At 35.8% G+C, this 27,253-nt stretch overlaps 1 protein-coding gene across 3 annotated transcripts in view; it reads right to left on the reverse strand.

Moving 5' to 3' along the window:
* The window catches only part of LOC149798770 (apicoplast pyruvate carrier 1-like), a 57,068-nt gene extending 33,260 nt beyond the window's left edge, over nt 1-23,808 (reverse strand). The window contains exon 1 of one of the 3 annotated variants that reach the window (XM_089956980.1): nt 23,723-23,808. In XM_089956980.1, coding sequence (XP_089813106.1) covers nt 23,723-23,738 — 16 coding nt within the window. In that variant the 5' untranslated portion in view covers nt 23,739-23,808. Of the gene's footprint in view, nt 1-9,936; nt 10,124-23,154; nt 23,366-23,722 lie in introns of those variants that run through there. The other 2 variants (XM_089956979.1, XM_089956981.1) reach the window with 2 other exon arrangements.
* Between the last annotated feature and the right edge of the window lie 3,445 nt (nt 23,809-27,253).

Genomic DNA, 27,253 nt, shown 5'->3' on the forward strand with positions numbered 1-27,253 from the left:
AGACCTGTAATCACTATGTAATGTATGTAGATCTGTAATCACTATGTAATGTATGTAGACCTGTAATCACTATGTAATGTATGTTGACCTGTAATCACTATGTAATGAATGTAGACCTGTAATCACTATGTAATGTATGTAGACCTGTAATCACTATGTAATGAATGTAGACCTGTAATCACTATGTAATGTATGTAGACCTGTAATCACTATGTAATGTATGTAGACCTGTAATCACTATGTAATGAATGTAGACCTGTAATCACTATGTAATGTATGTAGACCTGTAATCACTATGTAATGTATGTAAACCTATAATCACTATGTAATGTATGTAAACCAATAATCACTATGTAATGTATGTAGACCTGTAATCACTATGTAATGTATGTAAACCTGTAATCACTACGTAATGTATGTAGACCTGTAATCACTACGTAATGTATGTAAACCTGTAATCACTATGTAATGTATGTAGACCTGTAATCACTATGTAATGTATGTAGACCTGTAATCACTATGTAATGTATGTAGACCTGTAATCACTATGTAATGTATGTAAACCTTTAATCACTATGTAATGTATGTAAACATGTAATCAATATGTAATGTATGTAAACCTGTAATCGCTACGTAATGTATGTAAACCTGTAATCACTATGTAATGTATGTAGACCTGTAATCGCTACATAATGTATGTAAACCTGTAATCACTACGTAATGTACGTATACCTGTAATCACTATGTAATGTATGTAGATCTGTAATCACTATGTAATGTATGTAGACCTGTAATCACTATGTAATGTATGTTGACCTGTAATCACTATGTAATGAATGTAGACCTGTAATCACTATGTAATGTATGTAGACCTGTAATCACTATGTAATGAATGTAGACCTGTAATCACTATGTAATGTATGTAGACCTGTAATCACTATGTAATGTATGTAGACCTGTAATCACTATGTAATGAATGTAGACCTGTAATCACTATGTAATGTATGTAGACCTGTAATCACTATGTAATGTATGTAAACCTATAATCACTATGTAATGTATGTAAACCTATAATCACTATGTAATGTATGTAGACCTGTAATCACTATGTAATGTATGTAAACCTGTAATCACTACGTAATGTATGTAGACCTGTAATCACTACGTAATGTATGTAAACCTGTAATCACTATGTAATGTATGTAGACCTGTAATCACTATGTAATGTATGTAGACCTGTAATCACTATGTAATGTATGTAGACCTGTAATCACTATGTAATGTATGTAAACCTATAATCACTATGTAATGTATGTAAACATGTAATCAATATGTAATGTATGTAAACCTGTAATCGCTACGTAATGTATGTAAACCTGTAATCACTATGTAATGTATGTAGACCTGTAATCACTATGTAATGTATGTAGACCTGTAATCACTATGTAATGTATGTAAACCTATAATCACTATGTAATGTATGTAGACCTGTAATCACTACGTAATGTATGTAGACCTTGAATCACGACGTACCGTATGTAGACCTGTAATCACTATGTAATGTATGTAGATCTGTAATCACTATGTAATGTATGTAGACCTGTAATCACTATGTAATGTATGTAGACCTGTAATCACTATGTAATGTATGTAGACCTGTAATCACTATATACTGTATGAAGACCTGTAATCGCTACGTAATGTATGTAGCCCTGTAATCACTATGTAATGTATGTAGACCTGTAATCACTATGTAATGAATGTAGACCTATAATCACTATGTAATGTATGTAGACCTGTAATCACTATGTAATGTATGTAGACCTGTAATCACTATGTAATGAATGTAGACCTATAATCACTATGTAATGTATGTAGACCTGTAATCACTATGTAATGTATGTAGACCTGTAACCACTATGTAATGAATGTAGACCTATAATCACTATGTAATGTATGTAGACCTGTAATCACTATGTAATGTATGTAAACCTGTAATCACTATGTAATAAATGTAGACCCATAATCACTATGTAATGTATGTAGACCTGTAATCACTATGTAATGAATGTAGACCTATAATCACTATGTAATGTATGTAGACCTGTAATCACTATGTAATGTATGTAGACCTGTAATCACTATGTAATGAATGTAGACCTATAATCACTATGTAATGTATCTAGACCTGTAATCACTATGTAATGTATGTAAACCTGTAATCACTGTGTAATAAATGTAGACCTATAATCACTATGTAATGAATGTAGACCTATAATCACTATGTAATGTATGTACACCTGTAATCACTATGTAATGTATGTAGACCTGTAATCACTATGTAATGAATGTAGACCTATAATCACTATGTAATGTATGTAGACCTGTAATCACTATGTAATGTATGTAAACCTGTAATCACTATGTAATAAATGTAGACCTATAATCACTATGTAATGAATGTAGACCTATAATCACTATGTAATGTATGTAGACCTGTAATCACTATGTAATGTATGTAAACCTGTAATCACTATGTAATAAATGTAGACCTATAATCACTATGTAATGAATGTAGACCTATAATCACTATGTAATGTATGTAGACCTGTAATCACTATGTAATGTATGTAGACCTGTAATCACTATGTAATGAATGTAGACCTATAAGTACTATGTAATGAATGTAGACCTATAATCACTATGTAATGAATGTAGACCTATAATCACTATGTAATGAATGTAGACCTATAATCACTATGTAATGGATGTAGACCTGTAATCACTATGTAATGAATGTAGACCTATAATCACTATGTAATGAATGTAGACCTATAATCACTATGTAATGTATGTAGACCTGTAATCACTATGTAATGTATGTAGACCTGTAATCACTATGTAATGAATGTATACCTATAATCACTATGTAATGTATGTACACCTGTAATCACTATGTAATGAATGTAGACCTGTAATCACTATGTAATGTATGTAGACCTGCAATCACTATGTAATGTATGTAGACCTGTAATCACTATGTAATGAATGTAGACCTATAATCACTATGTAATAAATGTAGAACTGTAATCACTATGTAATGTATGTAGACCTGTAATCACTATGTAATGTATGTAGACCTATAATCACTATGTAATGTATGTAAACCTATAATCACTATGTAATAAATGTAGACCTGTAATCACTATGTAATACATGTAGACCTCTAATTACTATGTAATAAATGTAGACCTGTAATCACTATGTAATGTATGTAGACCTGTAATCACTATGTAATGTATGCAGACCTGTAATCGCTTTGTAATGAATGTAGACCTATAATCACTATGTAATGTATGTACACCTGTAATCACTATGTAATGAATGTAGACCTGTAATCACTATGTAATGTATGTAGACCTGCAATCACTATGTAATGTATGTAGACCTGTAATCACTATGTAATGAATGTAGACCTATAATCACTATGTAATAAATGTAGAACTGTAATCACTATGTAATGTATGTAGACCTGTAATCACTATGCAATGTATGTAAACCTGTAATCACTATGTAATAAATGTAAACCTATAATCACTATGTAATAAATGTAGACCTGTAATCACTATGTAATAAATGTAAACCTATAATCTCTATGTAATAAATGTAGACCTCTAATCACTATGTAATAAATGTAGACCTGTAATCACTATGTAATGTATGTAGACCTGTAATCACTATGTAATGTATGCAGACCTGTAATCGCTATGTAATGAATGTAGACCTATAATCACTATGTAATGTATGTAAACCTGTAATCACTATGTAATGTATGTAGACCTGTAATCACTATGTAATGTATGTAGACCTATAATCACTATGTAATGTATGTAGACCTGTAATCACTATGTAATGAATGTAGACCTATAATCACTATGTAATAAATGTAGACCTCTAATTACTATGTAATAAATGTAGACCTGTAATCACTATGTAATGTATGTAGAACTGTAATCACTATGTAATGTATGCAGACCTGTAATCGCTTTGTAATGAATGTAGACCTATAATCACTATGTAATGTATGCAGACCTGTAATCACTATGTAATGAATGTAGACCTGTAATCACTATGTAATGTATGTAAACCTGTAATCACTATATACTGTATGTAGACCTGTAATCACAATGCAATGTATGTAAACCTGTAATCACTATGTAATGTATGTAGACCTGTAATCACTATGTAATGTATGTAGACCTGTAATCACTATGTAATGTATGCAGACCTGTAATCGCTATGTAATGAATGTAGACCTATAATCACTATGTAATGTATGTAAACCTGTAATCACTATGTAATGTATGCAGACCTGTAATCACCATGTAATGAATGTAGACCTGTAATCACTATGTAATGTATGTAAACCTGTAATCACTATATACTGTATGTAGACCTGTAATCACTATGCAATGTATGTAAACCTGTAATCACTATGTAATGAATGTAGACCTATAATCGCTATGTAATGAATGTAGATCTGTAATCACTATGTAATGTATGTAGACCTGTAATGACTATGTAATGAATGTATACCTGTAATCACTATGTAATGTATGTAGACCTGTAATCACTATGTAATGTATGTAGACCTGTAATCACTATGTAATGTATGTAGACCTGTAATCACTATGTAATGAATGTAGACCTGTAATCACTATGTAATATATGTAGACCTGTAATCACTCTGTAATGAATGTAGACCTGTAACCACTATGTAATGAATGTAGACCTGTAGTCACTATGTAATGTATGTAGACCTGTAATCACTATGTAATGTATGTAGATCTGTAATCACTATGTAATAAATGTAGACCTGTAATCACTATGTAATATATGTAAACATGTAATCACTATGTAATGTATGTAGACCTGTAATCACTATGTAATAAACGTAGACCTGTAATCACTATGTAATAAATGTAGACCTGTAATCACTATGTAATGAATGTAGACCTGTAATCACTATGTAATAAATGTAGACCTGTAATCACTATGTAATAAATGTAGACCTGTAATCACTATGTAATAAATGTAGACCTGTAACCACTATGTAATGAATGTAGACCTGTAATCACTATGTAATAAATGTAGACCTGTAATCACTATGTAATAAATGTAGACCTGTAATCACTATGTAATATATGTAAACCTGTAATCACTATATAATGTATGTAGACCTGTAATCACTATGTAATAAATGTAGACCTGTAATCACTATGTAATAAATGTAGACCTGTAATCACTATGTAACGTATGTAAACCTGTAATCACTATGTAATGAATGTAGACCTGTAATCACTATGTAATGAATGTAGACCTGTAATCACTATGTAATAAATGTAGACCTGTAATCACTATGTAATGTATGTAAACTTGTAATCACTATATAGTGTATGTAGACCTGTAATCACCATTACGTGCATGTAGACCTGTAATCTGCATGTAGTGAATGTAGTCCTTTAATTGCCGTCTAGTTCATATAGCCCTATAATTACCATGTAGTACATATAGACCTGTAGTCAACATGTATTGTACATAGACCTCTGTGTGTGTGTGTGTGTGTGTGTGTGTGTGTGTGTATGATTGGGATTTTTAATATTGCTTTAACAATTTTTCAGTCACATCGCTACGATTTATGCAGTGTGCCAGTTTATAGTGATGTCTAGCACTGGGGCATCATGCCACAGAAATGTAGCATGATTTCCCGCCCAGTCACATTATCCTGACACCAGGACGACCATTCCTAACCTCTTAATGCTGAGCGCCTAGCAAGACAGCTGTTAGTACTATTTTTGTAAGCCTTTGGTATGACTCGGTCGGGAATCGAACTCACGTCCTCCCGCTTCCCATAGACCTGTAATTATACTGTAGTTTATGTAGACCTGTAATATCCATGTACTGTACGGAGACTTATAATCATCATGTAATGTATGTATACCTGTAATCTCTATGTTATGTATGTATACCTGTAATCGCTATATAGTGTTTGTGTACCTGTAATCACCATGTCGTGTATGTAGACCTGTAACCACCATACAGTGCATATAGACCTGTAATCACCATGTAGTGTATGTAAACCTGTTATCAATATGTAAAATATTTAGACCTGTAATCACCATGCATTGTATCTAGACCTTTAATAACCATGTATTGCATGTGGACATGTAATCACCATCTAGTGTATGTAGACCTGTAATCTCCATGTAGTGTATGTAGACCAGAAATTATCCTTTAGTGTATGTCGACATGCAATCTCCATGTAGTGTATGTATGCCTGTCATCACCATGCAAAGTATGTAGACCTGTAATTACTATGTGGTGTATGTAGACCTGTTATCACCATGTAGTGTATGTAGACCTGTTATCACCATGTAGTGTATGTAGACCTGTTATCACCATGTAGTGTATGTAAACCTGTTATCACCATTTAGTGTACGTAGACCTGTTATCACCATGTAGTGTACGTAGACCTGTAATTACCATGTAGTGTATGTAGACCTGTTATCACCATGTAGTGTATGTAGACCTGTTATCACCATTTACTGTATGTAGACCTGTTATCACTATGTAGTGTATGTAGACCTGTTATCACCATTTAGTGTACGTAGACCTGTTATCACCATGTAGTGTATGTAGACCTGTTATCACCATGTAGTGTACGTAGACCTGTAATTACCATGTAGTGTATGTAGACCTGTTATCACCATGTAGTGTATATAGACCTGTTATCACCATTTACTGTATGTAGACCTGTTATCACCATGTAGTGTATGTAGACCTGTTATCACCATGTAGTGTATGTAGACCTGTTATCACCATTTACTGTACGTAGACCTGTAATTACCATGTAGTGTATGTAGACCTGTTATCACCATGTAGTGTACGTAGACCTGTTATCACCATGTAGTGTATGTAGACCTGTTATCACCATGTAGTGTATGTAGACCTTTTATCACCATGTAGTGTATATAGACCTGTTATCACCATTTAGTGTATGTAGACCTGTCATCACCATTTAGTGTATGTAGACCTAATATCATCATGTAGTGTATGTAGACCTGTTATCACCATTTAGTGTACGTAGACCTGTTATCACCATGTAGTTAGTGTACGTAGCCCTGTTATCACCATGTAGTGTACGTAGACCTGTAATCACCATGTAGTGTACGTAGACCTGTAATCACCATGTAGTGTATGTAGACCTGTAATAACATTTTAGTGTATATAGACCAATATTGACTATATAAGTGTAGACCAGTAATCACCATGTAATGTATGAAGACCTGTAATAACCATGAAGTGTATGTAGACGAACAATCACTATGTAGTATGTGTAGACCTGTAATCACTATGTAATGAATGTAGACTAATAATCATTATGTAGTGTATGTAGACCAATAATTACTATGTAGTGTATGTAGACGTGTAATCACCATGTAGTGTACGTAGACCTGTTATCACCATGTAGTGTACGTAGACCTGTTATCACCATGTAGTGTACGTAGACCTGTTATCACCATGTAGTGTATGTAGACGTGTAATCACTATGTAGTGTATGTAGACTAATAATCATTATGTAGTGTATGAGGACCTGTGATCACTATGTTGTGTATGTAGACATGTAATCACCATGAAACGTGTATGTAGACATATGATAACCGTGTAGTGTATGTAGGGAACTAATTTTTGTTTAGTCACTTCACGTGTTGACATCACGGCAATATCATATTTTTTTCTGATAGAGCATCTAAATTACTGACACTTATGTAGAAGTTATAATGCTCTGAATTTCCAAGTAAAGTTGTGGAGACTTGGTTTTCAACAGAAAGCATGTAAACGTATACACCGGTAATATTGCAGTAGTCATCAGTGACATCTGAACTAACATATTTTTATACAGTAAGCAGTACAGGTACAGTTCTTAAAGTTGATACAAATTCTGTAATTTCTTTGTGGGTCATGCCAATGATTTATAAGTAATTTTATGTAACTCCATTCCTACTATGCAAAATTTGAATAATCATCTGATGCAGCTCTCTTTCTTCAAAATATGCAATTATGCCTGATTGTAAAGTTTGATTATGGATATATCTGATATAATACCTGTGCTTATTCTGCCCGATAATCCAATACAGATTTCACTAGTGTCATCTTGCTTGTTTCTCTGGTCAAGATAGTTCTTATACAATCAGCTGGTTGACTATTGCTATGAAAGAGGGATTGTGTTGCTTGTGGTTTTGAATGTACTGTTACATGACTGACTTTGTAATTCCTCTGTATAACAGTTTTATATCCTATCTTGCTTTTGTTTCATGTCATCAGTATGGATGAATTTTGAATGGTCTCTTGCTGTCTTATTTTCTTGGGTGAAGCAGCAGGAGGGGGTGGACTAACAAAAAAAAATGTCAACTTTAGGCGTTACACCCCCACACACACACACACACACACAAAATAAGCCCCGTTTTAGTAATCTGACCTGAAACTAAAATAAAAAATAATCAATGTTAAATTGGAGACACAATACACATGACCAACTATACCCAATTCAGCGGGAGGAGATAGGCCGACCTCCAAACAAGCGCCCACAACCATGTAGGTGCGAACACAATCATTGCTCAATTTTACAATCTGAGGCTAAAACATGCTTTTTTTAGCCAAGCCATGTTGACTCAGTAATTATCCAAAGGCCAATCCGAGGCTTGTAAGAATGTTGATTTTACCTGTGGCAATGCTGACTTATTGTTCTGGGCAAAATGAAACTACTGCGACCAGGTTGATAGATGTTGAATATCTGTTGAATGACTTTCTTGGATAATTCTTATAGTTTTCCGTTTCCCATTGTGTGTGAACATACTCCCTAGTGAATCGCTAAGTGCAAAACAAATTTTAGAGATTCAGAAGGCTGTCCAGGCTGAATTTTAATTTTGCATTCAAGCACACACACCCTAAGGGAATCCCTGGTGCCATAAAATGAACACCCTTGTATGAGTTCAGAAAGGGGCCCAGGCAAGTGCACCTGGGTTACATTTTACAAGTTTACAATTACCCATTCAATGATATTTCATCTTTTTACAGGCATACCCACCACCAATCCCCACTTATTTACAATTCTTTGAAAGGCCAATATCATATCAAGCGCGCTCTGGGATCGAACCGGAGGTAAGTTTCCATAGGTTGATCGAACGATTGTCCGTACGCTTTAACCACTAGACCACTGTCTCTATTAAGAATGTATGACTAAAATAATTTACATGAACTGTACCAGCGGTTCTGTTATATCAGTACATTCGCAATTACAGATACAAAAATTAGTAAACACGCATTTATATAACACTAAAGAGAAAATGTATTAAGTATCTGAGCATTTTAAGTCATTCCTGTTCTATTGTCATAACAGGTATTAATTATTGCCAAGCGTGGGAAACCCCGTGTGTTATTATTAGCCATCAATTTGCCACAGGTATTTTCAGCTGGCTTGACATGTCATCTGGGCAATTTCTAGATTGTGTGTCGAATTGGAATTTCAGCAATTCACTGAAAGTGAAAAAATACATTAATGTGCTCACTGAAATATTTTATGTTGGTTGACTTAGTGATCTGTAATTAAATAGTTGTTGAAATAATAATAATGAATGATTTTGCGCTAACTATGGTATCTCATACAGCTAAATTAGCTCGACAACGACTAGATGCAATTAAGAAATATATTCCAGTCCGTGATTCTGTCAAAAAAGCAGCTACAGCAACGCCAAGACTCTCAAGTGGAATTTTCAGAAGGCACAGAAGAGTCATTTAGATCAGTCACCAAAGGCACTAAAGATCTTCTTTCGTCGTTTGAGAAACAGGTCAAAGAAGCTAGAAAAGCGTCATTACCTGGAGATGTATTATCATCTGAAAAATCACCATTCAAGCAACCGGGTGGTGAGGAAGAAGAAGCAACCAGAAGTGGCCTTGCCACTTGCGATCGACGGCGTAAAAAACAAACCTCGCTGGTGATTCAAGATAAGCTTTGTTCCAATAACATCCTCAATGATGTTGATCGACTGGAAATTCTGATTAGTTGAAGACGAGCCGGCAACAATTACCAAGAAATCATCAAGGACGTAGCTGCTATCAGTCAGCGTTTATTTACCAGTGGTGTCATGGACAGCAGTGTTTATCGAGCGCTGATCGATTAAATTACCGATGATTACTACAGTAAGTGATCATTTAGATCGGCGATAACAAAATAACATGATTACACTATGTACCACAATTTTGTTCCTGAGTAATAAGTGTTTTTTCGTAATTGCTTATGCCTAAAATGTATAAAAATGGCTATTATTCCCCACAAACTTTTCTTAATCACTTATGCCTAAAAAGTATAGAAAATGGCTATCATTCCCCACAAACCTGAGGATAGTAGTACCTCATGGTACAATTAACACAGGCTAGCACTGTTGAACCTCAACCAGCTGAAATGATACCCAGACCAGGACCGGTGGTACTGCGACACTGCAGAGTACTAATACAGAATTTAACCTTCGATTTCATCACAACGTTCTCAGGCTAACAATGATGGTTACCACTGTCACATACGGTTGCACTGGTACGAAAAGCTACAGACAACGATGCAATCTGGCTCGCTGAAATTGGTGGGGGTGCTGGCAGAATAACACTGACAAAACTAACATTATGTATGCCAACCATGACTCCATATGTGACAGAAGAAGCGCGGTTGTTATCGTTCATGGATAATGGTGGTACATTTAAGCTGTCATGGCTGACAATGACCACAGACACATCTCCGGGCACAGCAGGAACATTTTCATGGCAGATAGCATCATAGAAAGGAATTCAAGCACCACGACACATATTAGTGGTATTTCAGTGTGCCACCAGGTATAACGATTACACAGCAAACCCAATGATGTTTGACAGATTAGCAGTGTCTACGATTTCGCTAAGGATAAACGGACATCAAGAACCATCCGAAGATATAATACTGAATATTTACCAAAATAACGTTGCACGGGTGTATCATAGTTTGACGAGATTCATTGGGGCGTGATCAGAATATCGACTCTGGTTTGCAGGTATCTCAGCGGGATTTCTCAACGCTGTATCCTATCTATTACTTTTCGTTGGAACACCTCGATTTGTTCAGACAATCTTTCGTTGACGTACACGTGCGAGCTACTCTTGGTCCTGTTCCAGCTGGTGGTTATTGAGCACTCGTGGACAAATCAGAGTCCTTGATACTCCTGTAGGAAACAAGTAATTAGATCATTCATTATATTATAATGTAATATCATCACGTCAACGTTACTCTGACACCAGGTCAGATTAAAAAGCTGCAATTGGCATCAAAGAAGACACAGACATTAACGGATCCACCAATATATGGTCCAAAAGTACTTGCTGTACTTAACACCGTGTCAAGGTCATCAGTTCCGACTCATACAGCCATGCACAAATTAACCGCTCGTCGTTTTAAACAGATTAACAGTTTATAGTGGAAGATCTGCTAAAAGCAAGGGCCCGGGTAACGTAGGCGTATGCGACACGAGCTGAGCTTGCTGATCTTTTGTCTCTACGGATGAGGTTGTTTTCCAGGATCAACATGGGCAGCTAAAGACGAGCAATATCAAATGGGTCGATGTTATCCTGCGAGTCTCGGGTGCGACCAACATCGTGGTATTTACCGGCGACAGAAGAATCAAATACTCAAGCGTATAAATCGGAGGGACCACAAGAGAGATCTTTAAACGTGTTGCAAAAGCGGACGATACAATGAAGGGTGAACTCAACATGAGCAGAAATAGAATCGCTGACTTAAGAGACCCAAAATCGGATAATGACGCTGCAACGAAGAAATAAGTGGACAGCAACAACGTCGCGATAAGGACCTCTTTAATACCAATACGTGATGGATTGGCCAATTTCAGATCTGAATATAATACTCATGTAGCCGCGTTTGAGAGATTTCGTAGAATATGCGCCGCAAATATCGCAAAGATTGGTGCCGGTGTAGTTCATACGGCTCCGTTCATCAACGCAGTATACACAGTAGCGTCTGGATCAACAAGATGTTCACAACAAAACAACTCCATCAAACATACCGCTGAGTTCACCGGGTGGTACAAGCTATCCGTGTTTCGGTCGTATGAAATCAAAATACCGAGGAATCATTCATATTGGATCCAAAAGACAAATCCCTAACCTCAGAGATGTTTTAGTGGTGTCTGGTATCCGTCGTGAAAACACCTCAGTTGGTAATTTAGTATATAATATAATGAATCCCACACAATATTTTCGGTACAATCATGCATGTTCGTGAAAGGCATCGTTGAAAGAAATCATCGACGACCACAGCGGAGGATTCCCTGTAATTCATTACGCCCTTGAGATATATAAGTCATCGATCAGAATCATGCTGGGATGGCCTCTGGTAGCGCCGATTTATGCTGCACCACCAAAACCAGTTGAATCTGATTATTTAATTGGATATCAATATTACGCGAGAATCCCCCATGGAGAGTTATATTTTCCGAGTGAAACATAATTTATTCGAACAGTAGAAATTGCAAGTGATTGTGAAAAAACATAAGAAAAAACTGAGCAATCTATGAGCGCTGTATGAGCAGTATGTGATTGAGTATCCAAATGCTGATCGTTTCAAGAAAATAACTAGCACAGTAGGACAGCTGAAACATATTACACGTTAAAATCTTTTCTGGATAATTTTATAAGAATATTACATCGTAACCCAGATTATAAAAAGGAGTTTCTTGATCATTTTAAGATCACCGAAGACCAACTGAGTACATTCAAACTACCATGGATTGACATCGATACAATGAGGAAAGATATCCGTGACATAAAGAATATTTTCCAAAGATTTATGCCGCATGGGACAAAATAAGAGTCCCTCCAAATATTATTCTTCATAACAACGATCCGAATAGTAGTCGTCGTCATGTATAGCCAGGCATTGTCAATATCATATTGACGATATCTGTAAATCTAGTGCGTGACGCAGTCGACGGCAACTATTCCGCGACTGAACAAGCATCCCACGGACAGGCCCAGCAGGGATATGTTCTTTACAGCTTTTCTCCAGATGTCCCACTGGGTCATTTGATTGTGTCGGTGCCCATTAATCCTGTTTTTTTTACGATGTCATTGTCCATCGCGGTCACAAATACGTTTTCGTCAAACCGACCAGGTCGGTAATTTACAGGACACGAGCGGTGAAGAATTGACTGTTAGTTTGTATGTGAGTGACAGACTGTGACGCCCCACCATTAAAAAAATAGCATTTTTTCGTTAATTTTTTTAATACTGGTGACGTTGCTATTCCACCTTGACGGATTCAGAATCATTTGTGGATTCCAACACAAGTTTTTTTAGCTGTCTCGCACGCGCACTTACAACCGCTCAAATTTCATTTTGTCGACACAGCTCTGATCGTATTTTCTTAATGGCGCTCGCCAGTGGAACAAATTTAGCTCATGTTTTTCATGTAAATCCGTCAATGACAATTCCATTTCGAGCTGGAGTAATTTGATATATCTATAATCTTTCGCTTGTGTATAGCTGCCATCTTCCCGTCCCTGCTGTGTCATCTCAAAATCATCGTTGATTTTTGTTTCAACATCAAGTTTAACATCGAGACCATCTTGTTTTAATTGCTGGATCTCAGAGATAATCTCGTTAATATTTTCTTGGTTCATTATACGCGTATAAAAGCAAAGATCGACAACATCGACATATCGTGGGTGTCAATTTGATTCACACTCTGAAGTCGATAAAAAATTAAAACATACGACAAACCCTTGCTTACTGGCTCATAAGATCAGCGATGAGTGGTAAGTTAGCCGTAGGGAGCAAAGCCCCACACTGGGCAATTAATTGTCCAATAATTACATAATGGAGTCGATTTATTATAGTCCAAGAGGATATGGGAGAGGTACAGCAGCGACTAGCAAACTCGCAGATTCAGCATGTGTCGCACGTGCTGTTATCGCAGATTGGTTGTCACGACAGGCAATATGGCAGATGTATATACTATGTTCCAAAACAATTCAGCATGGGCGGTTTGATGTCAGCACGCCCAACAAAGTTCATCAGGCAGATATACTGTTTTTACCACATGACATCTTTGGCACATCACACAAATGGCGCACATACAAATACGCTTTGACTATCACCGATGTTGCAAGTAGATACAAATAGCGGAGCCATTATCGACTTAAACAGCAACTGAAGTAGCAGCCACGTTTGAAACAATTTATTCACGTGGTGGTCTGCAATGGCCACAGCTAGTTCAAGTTGATCCTGGCAATGAATTCATCGGTGAGGTAACATGGCTGATAAAACAACATAACTTTAAAATCAGACGTGGACACACCGCGTTACATCGTGATCAGGAATCGTTGAGCAATTTAATCAAACATTTGCAAAGCGACTGTTTGCACAACAATATGCACAGTAGTTACTGAGCAAAAACAGATCTCTTGTCGATGGGTTGTGGGACTACCTCACGTGATAATAGCATTAAACAACGACATTACCAGTGAAATTAATATGAAATCCATCGTGGCAATTGCGAAAAAGCCCATAACACGACAATAATCATCAAGAAATCAATTACAAAAACCAGTGATGGGCAGCAAAGTGACAATTGGGCATTAATATGAACCCGGTGAACTTTCAGCAAGAGCAACAGATCCAGTCTGGAGTGTAACCACACATACAATTTTCAGCATGGTAAAATCTCCTGCCCAGCCTGCAATATATAGACTAGGTTAAAGAGCTCTTCAACGTGCGTTTGTCCGTGAACAATTACAGGTAATTCATAAAAACAATCAATTACCACCAACTAGATCGGAGAAGCAAAGCTCATCGAAGTATGTTACATTCAAGACATGTCAGAGCGATATTTTTGCGTGTGTGGCCGAGACTATTATCAATTCTGTCCACTGTAAATTGTCATACAACGTTAGAAAAATATTGCCACAGCATTATTTTGTTACAGCAGGAGCAGTGATTATTTTGTCGTTGTGTCAGTTCATGATAAATTCAACATCAAGATCGAACTGTCGCCTTTGCTTTTGTCTTCTCGCGCATAACCAGATAATTGTTGATAAGACATGTGTCGCCACGGACTCCGTAACATAGACAATTCTTCGCAGCTGATATATTTTTTTTCACTCGCGATCAATAATTCATTTATTTCTTTTTGTAAATTTGTTGTGTAATTTTCGACCGTAAAAAGGTGTCGTCACCTAAAAGTTTAAAATACTGTTCTCGCAGCTGCATTACAGCAGTAGAATTAGAAATTGCTATATAATTAGGAAAATATTTTCTTCAATTAAACTTCATCCAATAATATGATATGCATCTGGCAAAATATGTTTGTCGATGGCTTATGATCGGATCAGTCACACCTTGTAAAAACGATTGTCGTGGTGAGTAATATGGTTATCACATGGCCAGTGTTCGCTCCGGCAGTACTGGACCACAACCATGTCTTAAATACGGAATTTGGATGAAGGGGAAAACACAATTATGTGTATCTTCTGGTGGACGAAAATATCGAACACTTAAACGATATTACGATATACAAAACGCTTCGGATGACATCAAAATAAAAGAAGTAAATGATTATCTCGAGTGATAGTCATCTACTGAAAACAAATGTTATATTAAAGAAGGAAACAATTTTATAAATGGAGACAGTCAGCAATAACGATTTCGATGAATTTAGATGTCATCCAATATAAATTAATTATGAAGCGAAGTGAGGTGGTGTTATCAGAAACTATTGTCTCAAAAAACCTCTTGGAAATGTCAGTAACATGGGTTACATCGCTACTGTTATTGGAATTGCCAGAAGTAGAAAAATAATTCTTTTTACAAAACTATTATTCTCACGGATTTATTTCCGAATGTTTCAACGGTACGATAGATGAAAATTTTGTTATCGACCATATCAACTCTAATAAACAAGATAAGAGACTAAACAACATACAAGAGATGACACAGTCAAAATACAAAACGAGCTAAAATCAACAGAAAATAAAACACCAAGACCTGTTAAATTAATCTTAAAACAGGCATAACAAACGACTTTCTATCAATGTCAGCACCTGGAAAATATTTTGATATAAGCCACAAATTAGTACATAGTTTAGCAAATAATATAACTAATTCAGCAACATCAAAAAATTTCAATTAAAACATATATTGATTCTTCATCGTTCAGGAACATCAATTGAAACAAGGCTCAGATTGACATTTCCAACAAACAAACAAAACGTTTTAGTACAGTTTTGCTCCAACGAGGTCTTGTTTGCTGGCTATATTTTGTATCATTTCTAGTAATTCATTTTTTGTATGTCCCCAAATTATAAAATTGTGTTTTTTTTATTGATTTCCATAGTTAGCGCAGAATCACTTATTATTATTATTATTATTATTACAACGGTTTGGGGGCCCCGAGTGGCCGAGCGGTCTATAGCGATCACCGTTCTGAATCACGGCCATCTCACCTCTGTCTGCGTGGGTTCGAGTCTCAGAATCGACTAACGTGAGTACGTGAAAAGCCTGCCAGTAGCTTCTCTTGGGTCGGTGGTACTTTCCAGGATTTTCCAGGGTTCTTCCTCCACCATTTATAATGGACGCCATGTATTGCCTATACTGTGCTGCAAACTGAGGTTAAACCCAACAACAACAACGATTTAACTACAGATCACTAATTCAACCAACACAAAAGATTTCAATGCGCACTTTAATGTATTTTGTTTTGTTCCAGCAAATTGCCGCAATTCTAATTCGACACACAATTTAGACATTGCCCAGATGAAGTGTCAAGCCAGCTAAAAATACCTGTGATAAATTGATGGCTAATAATAACACACCGGGTTTCCCACGCTCGGAAAAAATTGATACGCCTTATTATAATATAACAGAAATTATTTAAAATGCTCGGATACTTAATCAATTCTCTTTTTAGTGTTATATAAATGCGTGTACACTAATTTTTGATCTGTAATTGCGAATGTACTGATATAATTGTACCGCTCATAAATTTAATGTAAATTATTTTAACCGTATATTCTTAATAGAGACAGTGGCCTAGTGGTTAAAGCGTACGGAAAATCTTTCGATTGACCTGTATAAACTTACCTCAGAGACAATCCCAGTACTCGACTGACATGTTGTCGGCGTTTTGAAAAAATATTTATAAGTGGGGGTGGTGCCTGCGATGCATTGTGAACAGATAAAATATCGTTGAATGGGTAATTGTAAACTTGTAAAAGGTACCCTGGTGCACTTGCCTGGGCCCCCCTCCGAACCCAACTAATGGTGTTCATTTTATAGCACCCGGGATTCACTTGGGGGAGTGTGATTGATTACAAAATTAAAATTCAGCATGGCCAGCCCTCTGAATCACTAAAATTTCGTTTCGCATTTAGCGATTCGCTGGGGTGGTGGGGTGGTGGTGGTGGTTGCTCACATACAATGGAAAAAGAAAAACTACAACAATTACTCAAGAAAGTCATTCAACAGATATTCAACATCTATCAACCTGGTCGCCGTCGTTTCGTTTTGCTCAGATTTATAAATCAGCACTGCGACAGATAAAATCAACATTCTTACAAGTCTTGGAGTGGCCTTTTGATAATTATTGAGTCAACATTGCTTGGCTAAAAATAGCATTGTTTAGCCTCAGATTCTAAAATGGAGTACTGATTGTGTTCTCCCCCCCCCCCCAGTCGTCGACACTTTTTTGGGCTCGACCGACCCTCCACTGCTGAATTAAGTTGGGCATAGTTGATCATGTGTATGTTGTCTCAAATCTAACATTGGATTATTTTCGATTTCTTTTCATGTCAGAATACGAAAACGGGGCTTCGAGGTGGGGGGTGGGTAACCCCAAAATTCGACGCCATATTTGGGGTCGGTTCACTCCCTCCTGTTGCTTGAGAATTGTTTTGTATTTTTAATAATCGTCTCAGGTTGGTGTTTTATGTTAGAGTCTAAAGACCGCTTGTGACACATTATGGGATTTAAGTGTCCAGCAGCAGGGCCGGGATTAGTTCAAGTATTGGGAGTGGTTTCCAAAATTTCAAAAGGGCCCTGACATTCCTGGAAAGACCACCAAAGCAAACGTCCATGTACCTCTTTACTGAAAGTGTGCATAATACGGAGTAAACGTGCTCAAAAATAAAACGATGGTCAAATTTCAAGTGACAAATGACTGTACATTTGTCTGAGTGTACTCTCTTTTTTAACCTATGTGGATTTTTCGGAAACTAGGAACACCCCCCTAACAGGCCAATATTATGAATAATTGTAGATACATCCTTGTTAACTAATAAAGCAAGTTAATCACACAGACCTCATTGTATAAACTATTGATGAGTTTAACCTTAAATTTTATATCACTTTAACAGTCTCATTTGCCCATTAAATGGCGAATAAGGAGGTTTCTATCTGAACATATTTTTGAGTCTCTCATACCTTAGATCGTTAACTCGACTGTTCTTATATTTGAATCCTCCATATCTAAGGTCCTCATTTTCTGTGTTCTTATATTTGAATCCTCCATATTTAAATCCTCATTTTAAGTGTTCTTATATTTGAATCCTCCATATCTAAAGTCCTCATTTTAGGAGTTTTTATTTTTGAATCCTCCATATCTAAAGTCCTCATTTTAGGTGTTCTTATATTTGAATCCTCCATATCTAAAGTCCCCATTTTAGGTGTTCTTAAATTTGAATCCTCCATATATAAAGTCCTCATTTTAAGTTTTATTATATTTGAATCCTTCATATCTAAATTCCTCAATTTAGGTGTTCTTATATTTGAATCTTCCGTATCTAAAGTCCTCATTTTAGGTGGGTTCTTTAATCCTCCATATCTAAAGTCCTCATTTTCATTTGTTATGTATATGTAATTTGTATTTGTTACTTTTCGTTTTCTCCATGATTATGTGTTATGTTTACTTCTATTTTGGACATGATCTTGGTGGACTATTTACTACCAACCCATTAAATTTAGTACTCATAATGACTTCTATAATGTTTCTCTGAAATTGTTTCAACGTTTATTTCATCGTTATATCAGATAAAAGTTCCCATAGAGGGATTTAGCTGACGACACTGTCACTGTGTCGTCATCAACACAGCTGTCTGTTAACCATTGGAAATTTAGTAATCCGATTGGCATTATCGAATTTCTTACTCAGTTTCATGTCTCATTTTGAAATCACAAATTTCCATCCATTTTGTAGTGGTTGTGTCATTTAGATGTCGAAATAATATGCCCGACACAACGACACACTTTGTTGCTGGAAAACGACACATATTGTCGCATTCAAGTCAAGCGACGCACTAAAGACATCCGGCTCCAGACTGTTTCATTCAAAACGATAAACTGTGTCTCAGCCAGCTAACGCGACACACTATTAACATCTGGTTCCAGACTGTGACTATAACATATTTACCATTGGACTCTAAAACACAAACCCAGGTCTGGTTCCAAACCTTGATTGGATGCACAAAATCATTACCACTTAGGTACGTCATATGAACAAATTTTGAGAACTATTAACTTATTTTTCTGTGCAAGATTATTTCGGGAATTGGGATTATCTGAGTTAGAGATTATGTGAATTAGACAAATGGAACATTTATACTGATTTTCACATGCAATTTAAAACTGAAACTACTGTTAACATGTCAACATGCTTGATCAAACATCTGTTCTGCATATTTGCGAATATTATATTTCACCATTTTGAGCACTAAAGTTTATGAGAAATAATTTTTAATCGCAGGATGTTGATAGGTGTTTGGTACTTATGTGCGTTTCGGCACATAAACAATTTGAAGGTTAAATCATGCGAAAGCAAGTAGAGTCAACTGTCCTGCCCATGGATACACTACGATAAGGCGGGGGGGGGGGGGGGGGGGGGCAAAATGCCCTGCCCAGAAATACACCAAGGTAAGTAAAGTGTCTTGTCCATGGAGACATCACGGTAGCCAGTCTTGGCTGATCTAGTGGCTTAAAGATAGGGAGGTTCAACGTAATGCAAGTTGTGGTAGAGTAGCTTATGATGCCTCATAAGTACGATCTAATTATATGTCGAAAAAAAAAGAGTCAGTGTTGTCAATGGTGAAAGTCGGTGATTTTTAAGATTATGATAGACATAGAATACGTTGGACTAACATAGTTATACCTACAGAGACAGTCTGACCTTGTAAGAGATAAACTCTCAATAGAGCGTCTTCAGACAACCCAGTCTTGTGTCTCCATGAAACGATGGCACTTGTAATGTGTTTGAGTATGATAGTACACTAATCAATCTAATGATGTAAGTTTTTTGCCATCACGTTAGGGGTAAACATAATAATCAGGTCACTCTATATTCAAGCAATGCAAATAATGTTGTTTGAACGACCGTTTGGTTCCGCACATTGGGGAAAAATATTATTAAACATTCTCGGCTTTTTGTTGATGAAAGGGAATGTATAGAGTAGCGGACATGTCGTAGGCATGTAACGATTAGTATTGTTATAACTGCATTGTTTTTTCTAAATGGTTCATAGAAAATCACTTAAATCGACGTATGTTACCATTTGATTATCATTTAATTTTTCTCTGCATGCATATAAAGAGTTTGTTACCAGCCAGGCACTTGCATTTAATGATTATTTATTGTAGTCGTGTATAGTCAATGCAATTAAAACAATTAACTCTTGCATTTAATGGTTATTTATTGTAGTCGCGTATAGTTAATGCAATTAAAACAATTAACTCTTGCATTTAATGATTATTTATTGTAGTCGCGTATAGTTAATGCAATTAAAACAATTAACTCTTACATTTAATGATTATTTAATTATTAGGCTATAGTTTATACCATTAGAACAAGATAAAGACTTCAAGAAATTTCTTTGTAAGACTTTCATTCTTGTAAGATAAAATTCCACTTAAGGTTGATAGAAGATGTAGGTATAACAAATAGGAGATCAATAAGATCAAATATAAAATCCTAACAGTAAACTAAAGGTAAAGTATACAGGGTTGACATATTAATTCAAATGAGTGGCAAATCAAGCATTTATGGTATAAATATACTAATCACCATCTGTTTCACTTTTGAATTACACATATGATTCTAACAATAAATTTTCTTGTAAAAATAACTGGAACAGTTGATACTGAACATTTTCCCTGTTTACTTCTGTTCAAAAAGACATACATCATTTGTTCTGAAAATGTCAAAGAGTTATGCACAAGTAGCACAATTCTATATTTAAATTTTTTAAACGTAGTCCTTTGAGTACAAAAGGATTTGCTGAGTTTATTATACGTAATTATAATACTGCGTGATAAGAAATGTGATTTTGAGATCAATTAAATGAATAGAAACCATTAATGGTGCACTAATAAATGCTTATGTTTAATAGATGTGTCAACATTTACTAATGTTAGAGGATATGGATTTGCAATATTATATTCCAGACAGTATTGCTGTTTTATATTATATGCCAGACAGTAATGCTGTTTTATAATATATGTTAAACACTAATGATGTTCTATATTATATGCCAAACATTATTGATGTTCTATATTATATGCCAAACATTATTGCTGTTCTATATTATATGCCAAACAGTATTGCTGATTTATTTTATATGCCAAACAGTATTGCTGTTCTATTTTATATGCCAAATATTATTGCTGTTCTATATTATATGCCAAACAGTATTGCTGTTTTATTTTATATACCAAACAGTATTGCTGTTTTATTTTATATGCCAAATGCCACTGTTGTTCTATATTATATTCCAAATAAAGTACTACTGTTCTATATTATATGCCAAATAGTAATGCTGTTCTATATTATATGCCAAATACCACTGTTGTTCTATATTATATTCCAAATAAAGTACTGCTGTTCTATATTATATTCCAAATAGTAATGCTGTTCTAGCGACGTTTTAACAAAGGCCTTTCTTGTTAAATTTTTTCTCTCAGTTTCTATCGTTCTTCTGTCTTTTTTTCTTACAATTTTAATTAAGCTCCAGAATTTGTTGTTGCCAATCTATTCAGGTTAAATTTTTCTTTCTGTATCCAGAATATTATTTTAGCTATCTTTGAAAATGTGTTTTTGTTGTTGTTCATTGTAGATAATGAAAACTATTGTAAAGTAATGAATCAATATTTCGCAAACGTGGCATGCTTCGTCTGCCTGGAACAATAACAAAAACAGTAAATTAATCAAGTAATTTGTTAGGGAATACCTTCGCTCAGATTTAGTGTTTAGTATTGCATGTTATAACAAAGTCATATAAATATGGATGTCTTCAAGGTTCCAAGAATTTGTATCAGTTACTAAGCTTTGTTGTTTTCAAGGATCCAGAATGACACTATTAGTACAACATTTTGTACGCTTCTGATGCTCGATATTCGGCCAAAATCAACAGTTTTAACTAATTTGGATTTATTAATTTAGTTACAATGTCTTTAACAAAAATCTTTACACGTGAAGCTAACGTTTTTATAGGCTATCACTTGACATAGTTAAGCGTAAATTGAATGGATTGAAAATTTTTTGAGACCACGGTGTTTTTCGGCATAGGCTAAATGCTAGTAATAGGCTGATGTAGATACATGTTCTCAATCAAGACTATGAACGGTACATCTTCCCTTCGGGTTGACCAGCAAACCATGTTCAAGGGCTCTAAAGATTCAATTCAGAATCCTTCTATTTTGAAACACTGCATATTAATATTCCGTTTCTATTATCCAACCAAAAGATACCTTAAGGTCTTCAGGATTAGCGATGTCATATTCAAATTTTTATTCAACTTTCTCAATGATTTTCATTATTTTTTCTAAGTCAGGTGATATAATGTTTGCATTATAATTAAGTTGACAACATTTAAAGATAAACTAATTATTAATTCGGATCATGATGGAACTTGATTAAAATATCTTTGAATACTCTGATAACATATTATCTTGCATCATCGAGAAAAAAAGTATCTTCGACATCAGTTTTATCTCTAATATTTAATTAATAAAACGTACCGAATGTATACCCTCCACCAAGGGCGAGATGAATTAAAAGACCTCCAAAAATAGTTAGAAATGCCCTTAGGTTCCTCCATGGAGTCATTTGACCTCCTCTCATGTTGTATGTGGACCCCATACTTCACTGTCTCTGCCAAGGATTCTTCGGCTACTGTTCTATAGTTGGTCACATTGAGCAAGTCAAGTTTATTACCTGTTCAAATATCTACATATCTCCCACAACATATATAGGGTCAATGTTCAAGTCACTTAGTTCGTACTGTCAATGTTCCTCTTAATATTTATCTTGTTATCAACCATTATATTTAGCCAATTAAACACCTACCTTTCCAGACTTTAAAGACCAGCATGTGGCAATTTTTATCACTAGCTTTGGGATTAACATTAGGGACGGTGTGGCCTCAAGACGATATGTAATGTCAAAACTTTAGACGTGGAAATATTTAAAGTTGGACAGAATGATGTGGACAAGAGAATTTTTCATTATTGACTAGTATCTATCCTTACTGACCAACACATACTAGTAGTGGCCAACACTCACAAATATTTCCTAACACTGTCTTACCTATCAGCACTTCCATCTACTCAGCAACAGCCGCCACTACTGACCAATACTCTCACTGTTGCGAAACAGCACCCACACGTACTGACCATCACACAGTCTTACTGACGAGCATGTCCATTTATTAACCAACACAAATGCTTACTAACCAGCACACAGTGGGTTTTTTTCAGCAACCACATCTACTGGTCAGCATTATCAACAGCTATCACGTTTATGTTTTGGAGCATATGTTAACATGCAAATAGGTCCACATAGGTTTTTTAAAGTTTCCTTGTATATGTTCCATGATGTGTTTGGTGGTAATTTTCAGTGGTGGAAAGAATGTGTCGTTTTTCCATTCGTTTTCAATTGTTCATTGAGAAATTTCAACGGCCTTGTCTGTTAAACGTCAGAGCGTATTATCGGTTACCTTGTTTCAACATCATTTTCAAAGCTCGCACTAACCGGAACCTGCTTTTGATATTACAGGGACTACCTTTGAAAACATTTCAAAGACACACAAAAAATATGTGCCACCTGACGTGTACGAAGCTAAGTGAGACATATCGTGTATGGTTATTGTCTGTCGCCAGTTCCTTCCATTGTTTTTGTAATTGTGCGCTTGACTGTAGGAGTGGACGATTATCATTCAGTCTTAAGCTAGAACCCTATACATATTTGTTGTTTTGTTTGTAAGAGTTAGAATTTGAGAGTAAAAAACAGTGTTTGAGAGTATCAATCACCATCACATACCATAAAGTACTGTCTTTATTCTTATGTCACTTATCCCGTGTGCCGACGATTAGTTTGACAATGAAGACATGGTTTGTAGAGTATGTTTAAAATTAATCTTTGATACTTTAGCACCCGTCTTAAAACGTATTGTCTCTCAAGGACTGTATGTTTTTAAAGATGATGCCCTGATGCAAGCAAAATAATTCTTTTAAAATGTGTTCATCAACACTAAAAGCGTTATTGAAGTCTGAGAAAATGTTTTAAACTTAAGAGGAAAATACCACTTATTACTCTCAACAACTCTGACTCAAATCTTCCATTGTTGCTGTTATTTATGTTTCGGGTTGGTACTTCAGTTGGTTAAACTCTGTAGAGAACTATTTGAAAAATAAATTCCATGCACGTCATTCGTAGTCTTTTTTAACATTTGTATCTGACATATAGGTGGTCTATGGGCAGGTTATACGACTTGCTGGGACATTTTGCAGAAGTGTCATATAACCGGATGATCATTTACATTTTTATATGCCCTGCATTTCAATGATATTTTTCATTCTTCGTATATGTCCGACGTTTGCATGATCGTTTTCATTTTTTGTATGTGTCCTACATTTGTATAATTTTTCTCATGTTCCTACATTTGGATGCTCTTTTTCATATTTCGTATATGTCCTACATTTGGAAGATATATTTCATTTTGGTATATGTCCTACATTTGGATGACCTCTTTTCATTTCTCGTATATGTCCTACAAACCACTCATGCTATATAGAGCAAGTCATATTTCTGATTAATGTAATTGTCAGATTTCTATTTCATTCCTGAATCGTGGTTACACATTTCTCTACATCATAAGCAAGGGCATATCTCATCCCTTCTATAAGTCGATCGCACAGAATCGGTGATACTTCCTTGCTGCACTCCTGTCATAGATACATCATCTATAGATAGCGCAAAGGCAGTAGGGTCATGGAGATAATTGGGAAAAGCGTATCAGTAATACATGCATGCAGTAACTGGGTTACGATCGTATTGACACCAACAACTCGTTCTAGTGATACGACAGACCTGATATAGTGCAACACATTAAAACTCTCGTATATGGATATGACAGTACCAAATATACAATCAAACGTGGCCTATGCTGTACTGATACTCAGTATTCAATGGCACAAACTTACACCATCCTAACTGAAAATTTAGGAGCCGTCCATTTAGTACGTATGCATGCAGGGGGTGGTTAACCCAAATGCATATGCTTGCGTAGTTGGGGGTCTACTGATAATGTACGTACGCATAGGAAACGGGGGAGGATGAAACCTCGATAATAATTTGTCTAATACGTAACCTGTTCGAGTGGGTTCAGTCACCGTTTGAATTTTAGCGGACACTAGACAAACTTTTTAGAGTTACGCAGCTTATTTCTTTAATGCAGCCAGACATTCAACGTCGGTGGACTATCTGTTTTAATAAACACGTTAATAGTATTGATCCTCGATCGTTTCTGCGTGGATTAAATATAGGTCGTTCTATAAAATTGGGGGGTGGGGTGTCAAGCGTACGAACGCAAGTGGGTTTGTGTGTAACAAAGTACGCATGTGTACAGGGAGGAGAGGAGGGGTCAAGCTTTGCCAGATTTTTGCGTACGTACCAAATCGACGGTTCCCTACCAAAATAATGGAGGTGATAACACTCTTCAGCTGTGGTACCGCAAACCCACAAGACCTGTTTAATTTAAGTCAGTGATTCTGCTTTACTATTGAAATTACCTTGCCTCTATGGAGGGGGATTACCGCCATAATTATATGCGTGTATTTCCTAATCTTCCTTGATGCTTTATTGTAAATCGCTGCTTGTAAGTGCCACTTTCATAATTCTATCAATGTATATTGTATTTTCATTGATGCAAATTGTACATGGCAGTTTGCAAGTGCTACTTTCCTTCTGCATTAGTGTAAATGACTGCTTGCAAGTGCTACATTCATAATTCAAGTCATGAATTTTCTATTTTTCATTGATTCAAGCTGTAAATGGTTGCTTGCAAGTTTTTCGATCTACTTTCCTTCTGCGTCATTGTATCTTGCGATTTGCCAACTACTGAATTGATTATGTAGTTTGTCGTATGGCAAAAGCTATCTCAGTTATTACAAGCTTTCTATATTATGTTTATAAACTTTACAATAACATCATTCCAATCGCTGTTTTCATACAGATTTGGCCTTGCAACAATGTAAATACTACGTTTTATCAGTATCGTCTTTGTTGTCCAACTCGTGTCGCCATCTGTTGTCATAATGGCATACTAGGGATTAGCATGGCTTTATGACAACAGACGGCGCTCTAAATTTCTAAAGCTTTTCCTTTACCAGAAATAATGAATGCTCCCCACGGAGCTTTACGGCATTCAGTTTGTGTCGATAACTCTTTCAGTCACTTTTTTAAGGTGTACGTTAGCAACAAAGTTTCAATCGTCTCTAAAACCATATGCTTTCTCGATGATCTAAGTGATTTATAGCACCTTACGAAAACAAAAACGCATACACTACAGCAGGATTGTCCATCTTTTTCAACCCCAGTTTTGACACACTTAAGTTTTTACCTTCACCTTTTAAGAAATCTACTTCTTAGTGATATCTCTCGTTACATTGGAAATATTAGTTATTTTATCAAAGTAAGGATCAGAAATGACAATGATATATTCCCTCTTACTCTTCTTAACGAGCTTTCATCAGACGAACCCTGGTTGTAAAGATTGTAATGTACGTCACCCATTTTGACGCACCTCACAGCCGTCTATCGTTTCCTGTGATACTCTTG

This window comes from Sinohyriopsis cumingii, chromosome 5 (genome assembly GCF_028554795.1).
Source record: "Sinohyriopsis cumingii isolate HCF-2022 chromosome 5, ASM2855479v2, whole genome shotgun sequence".
Taxonomy (NCBI): domain Eukaryota; kingdom Metazoa; phylum Mollusca; class Bivalvia; order Unionida; family Unionidae; genus Sinohyriopsis; species Sinohyriopsis cumingii.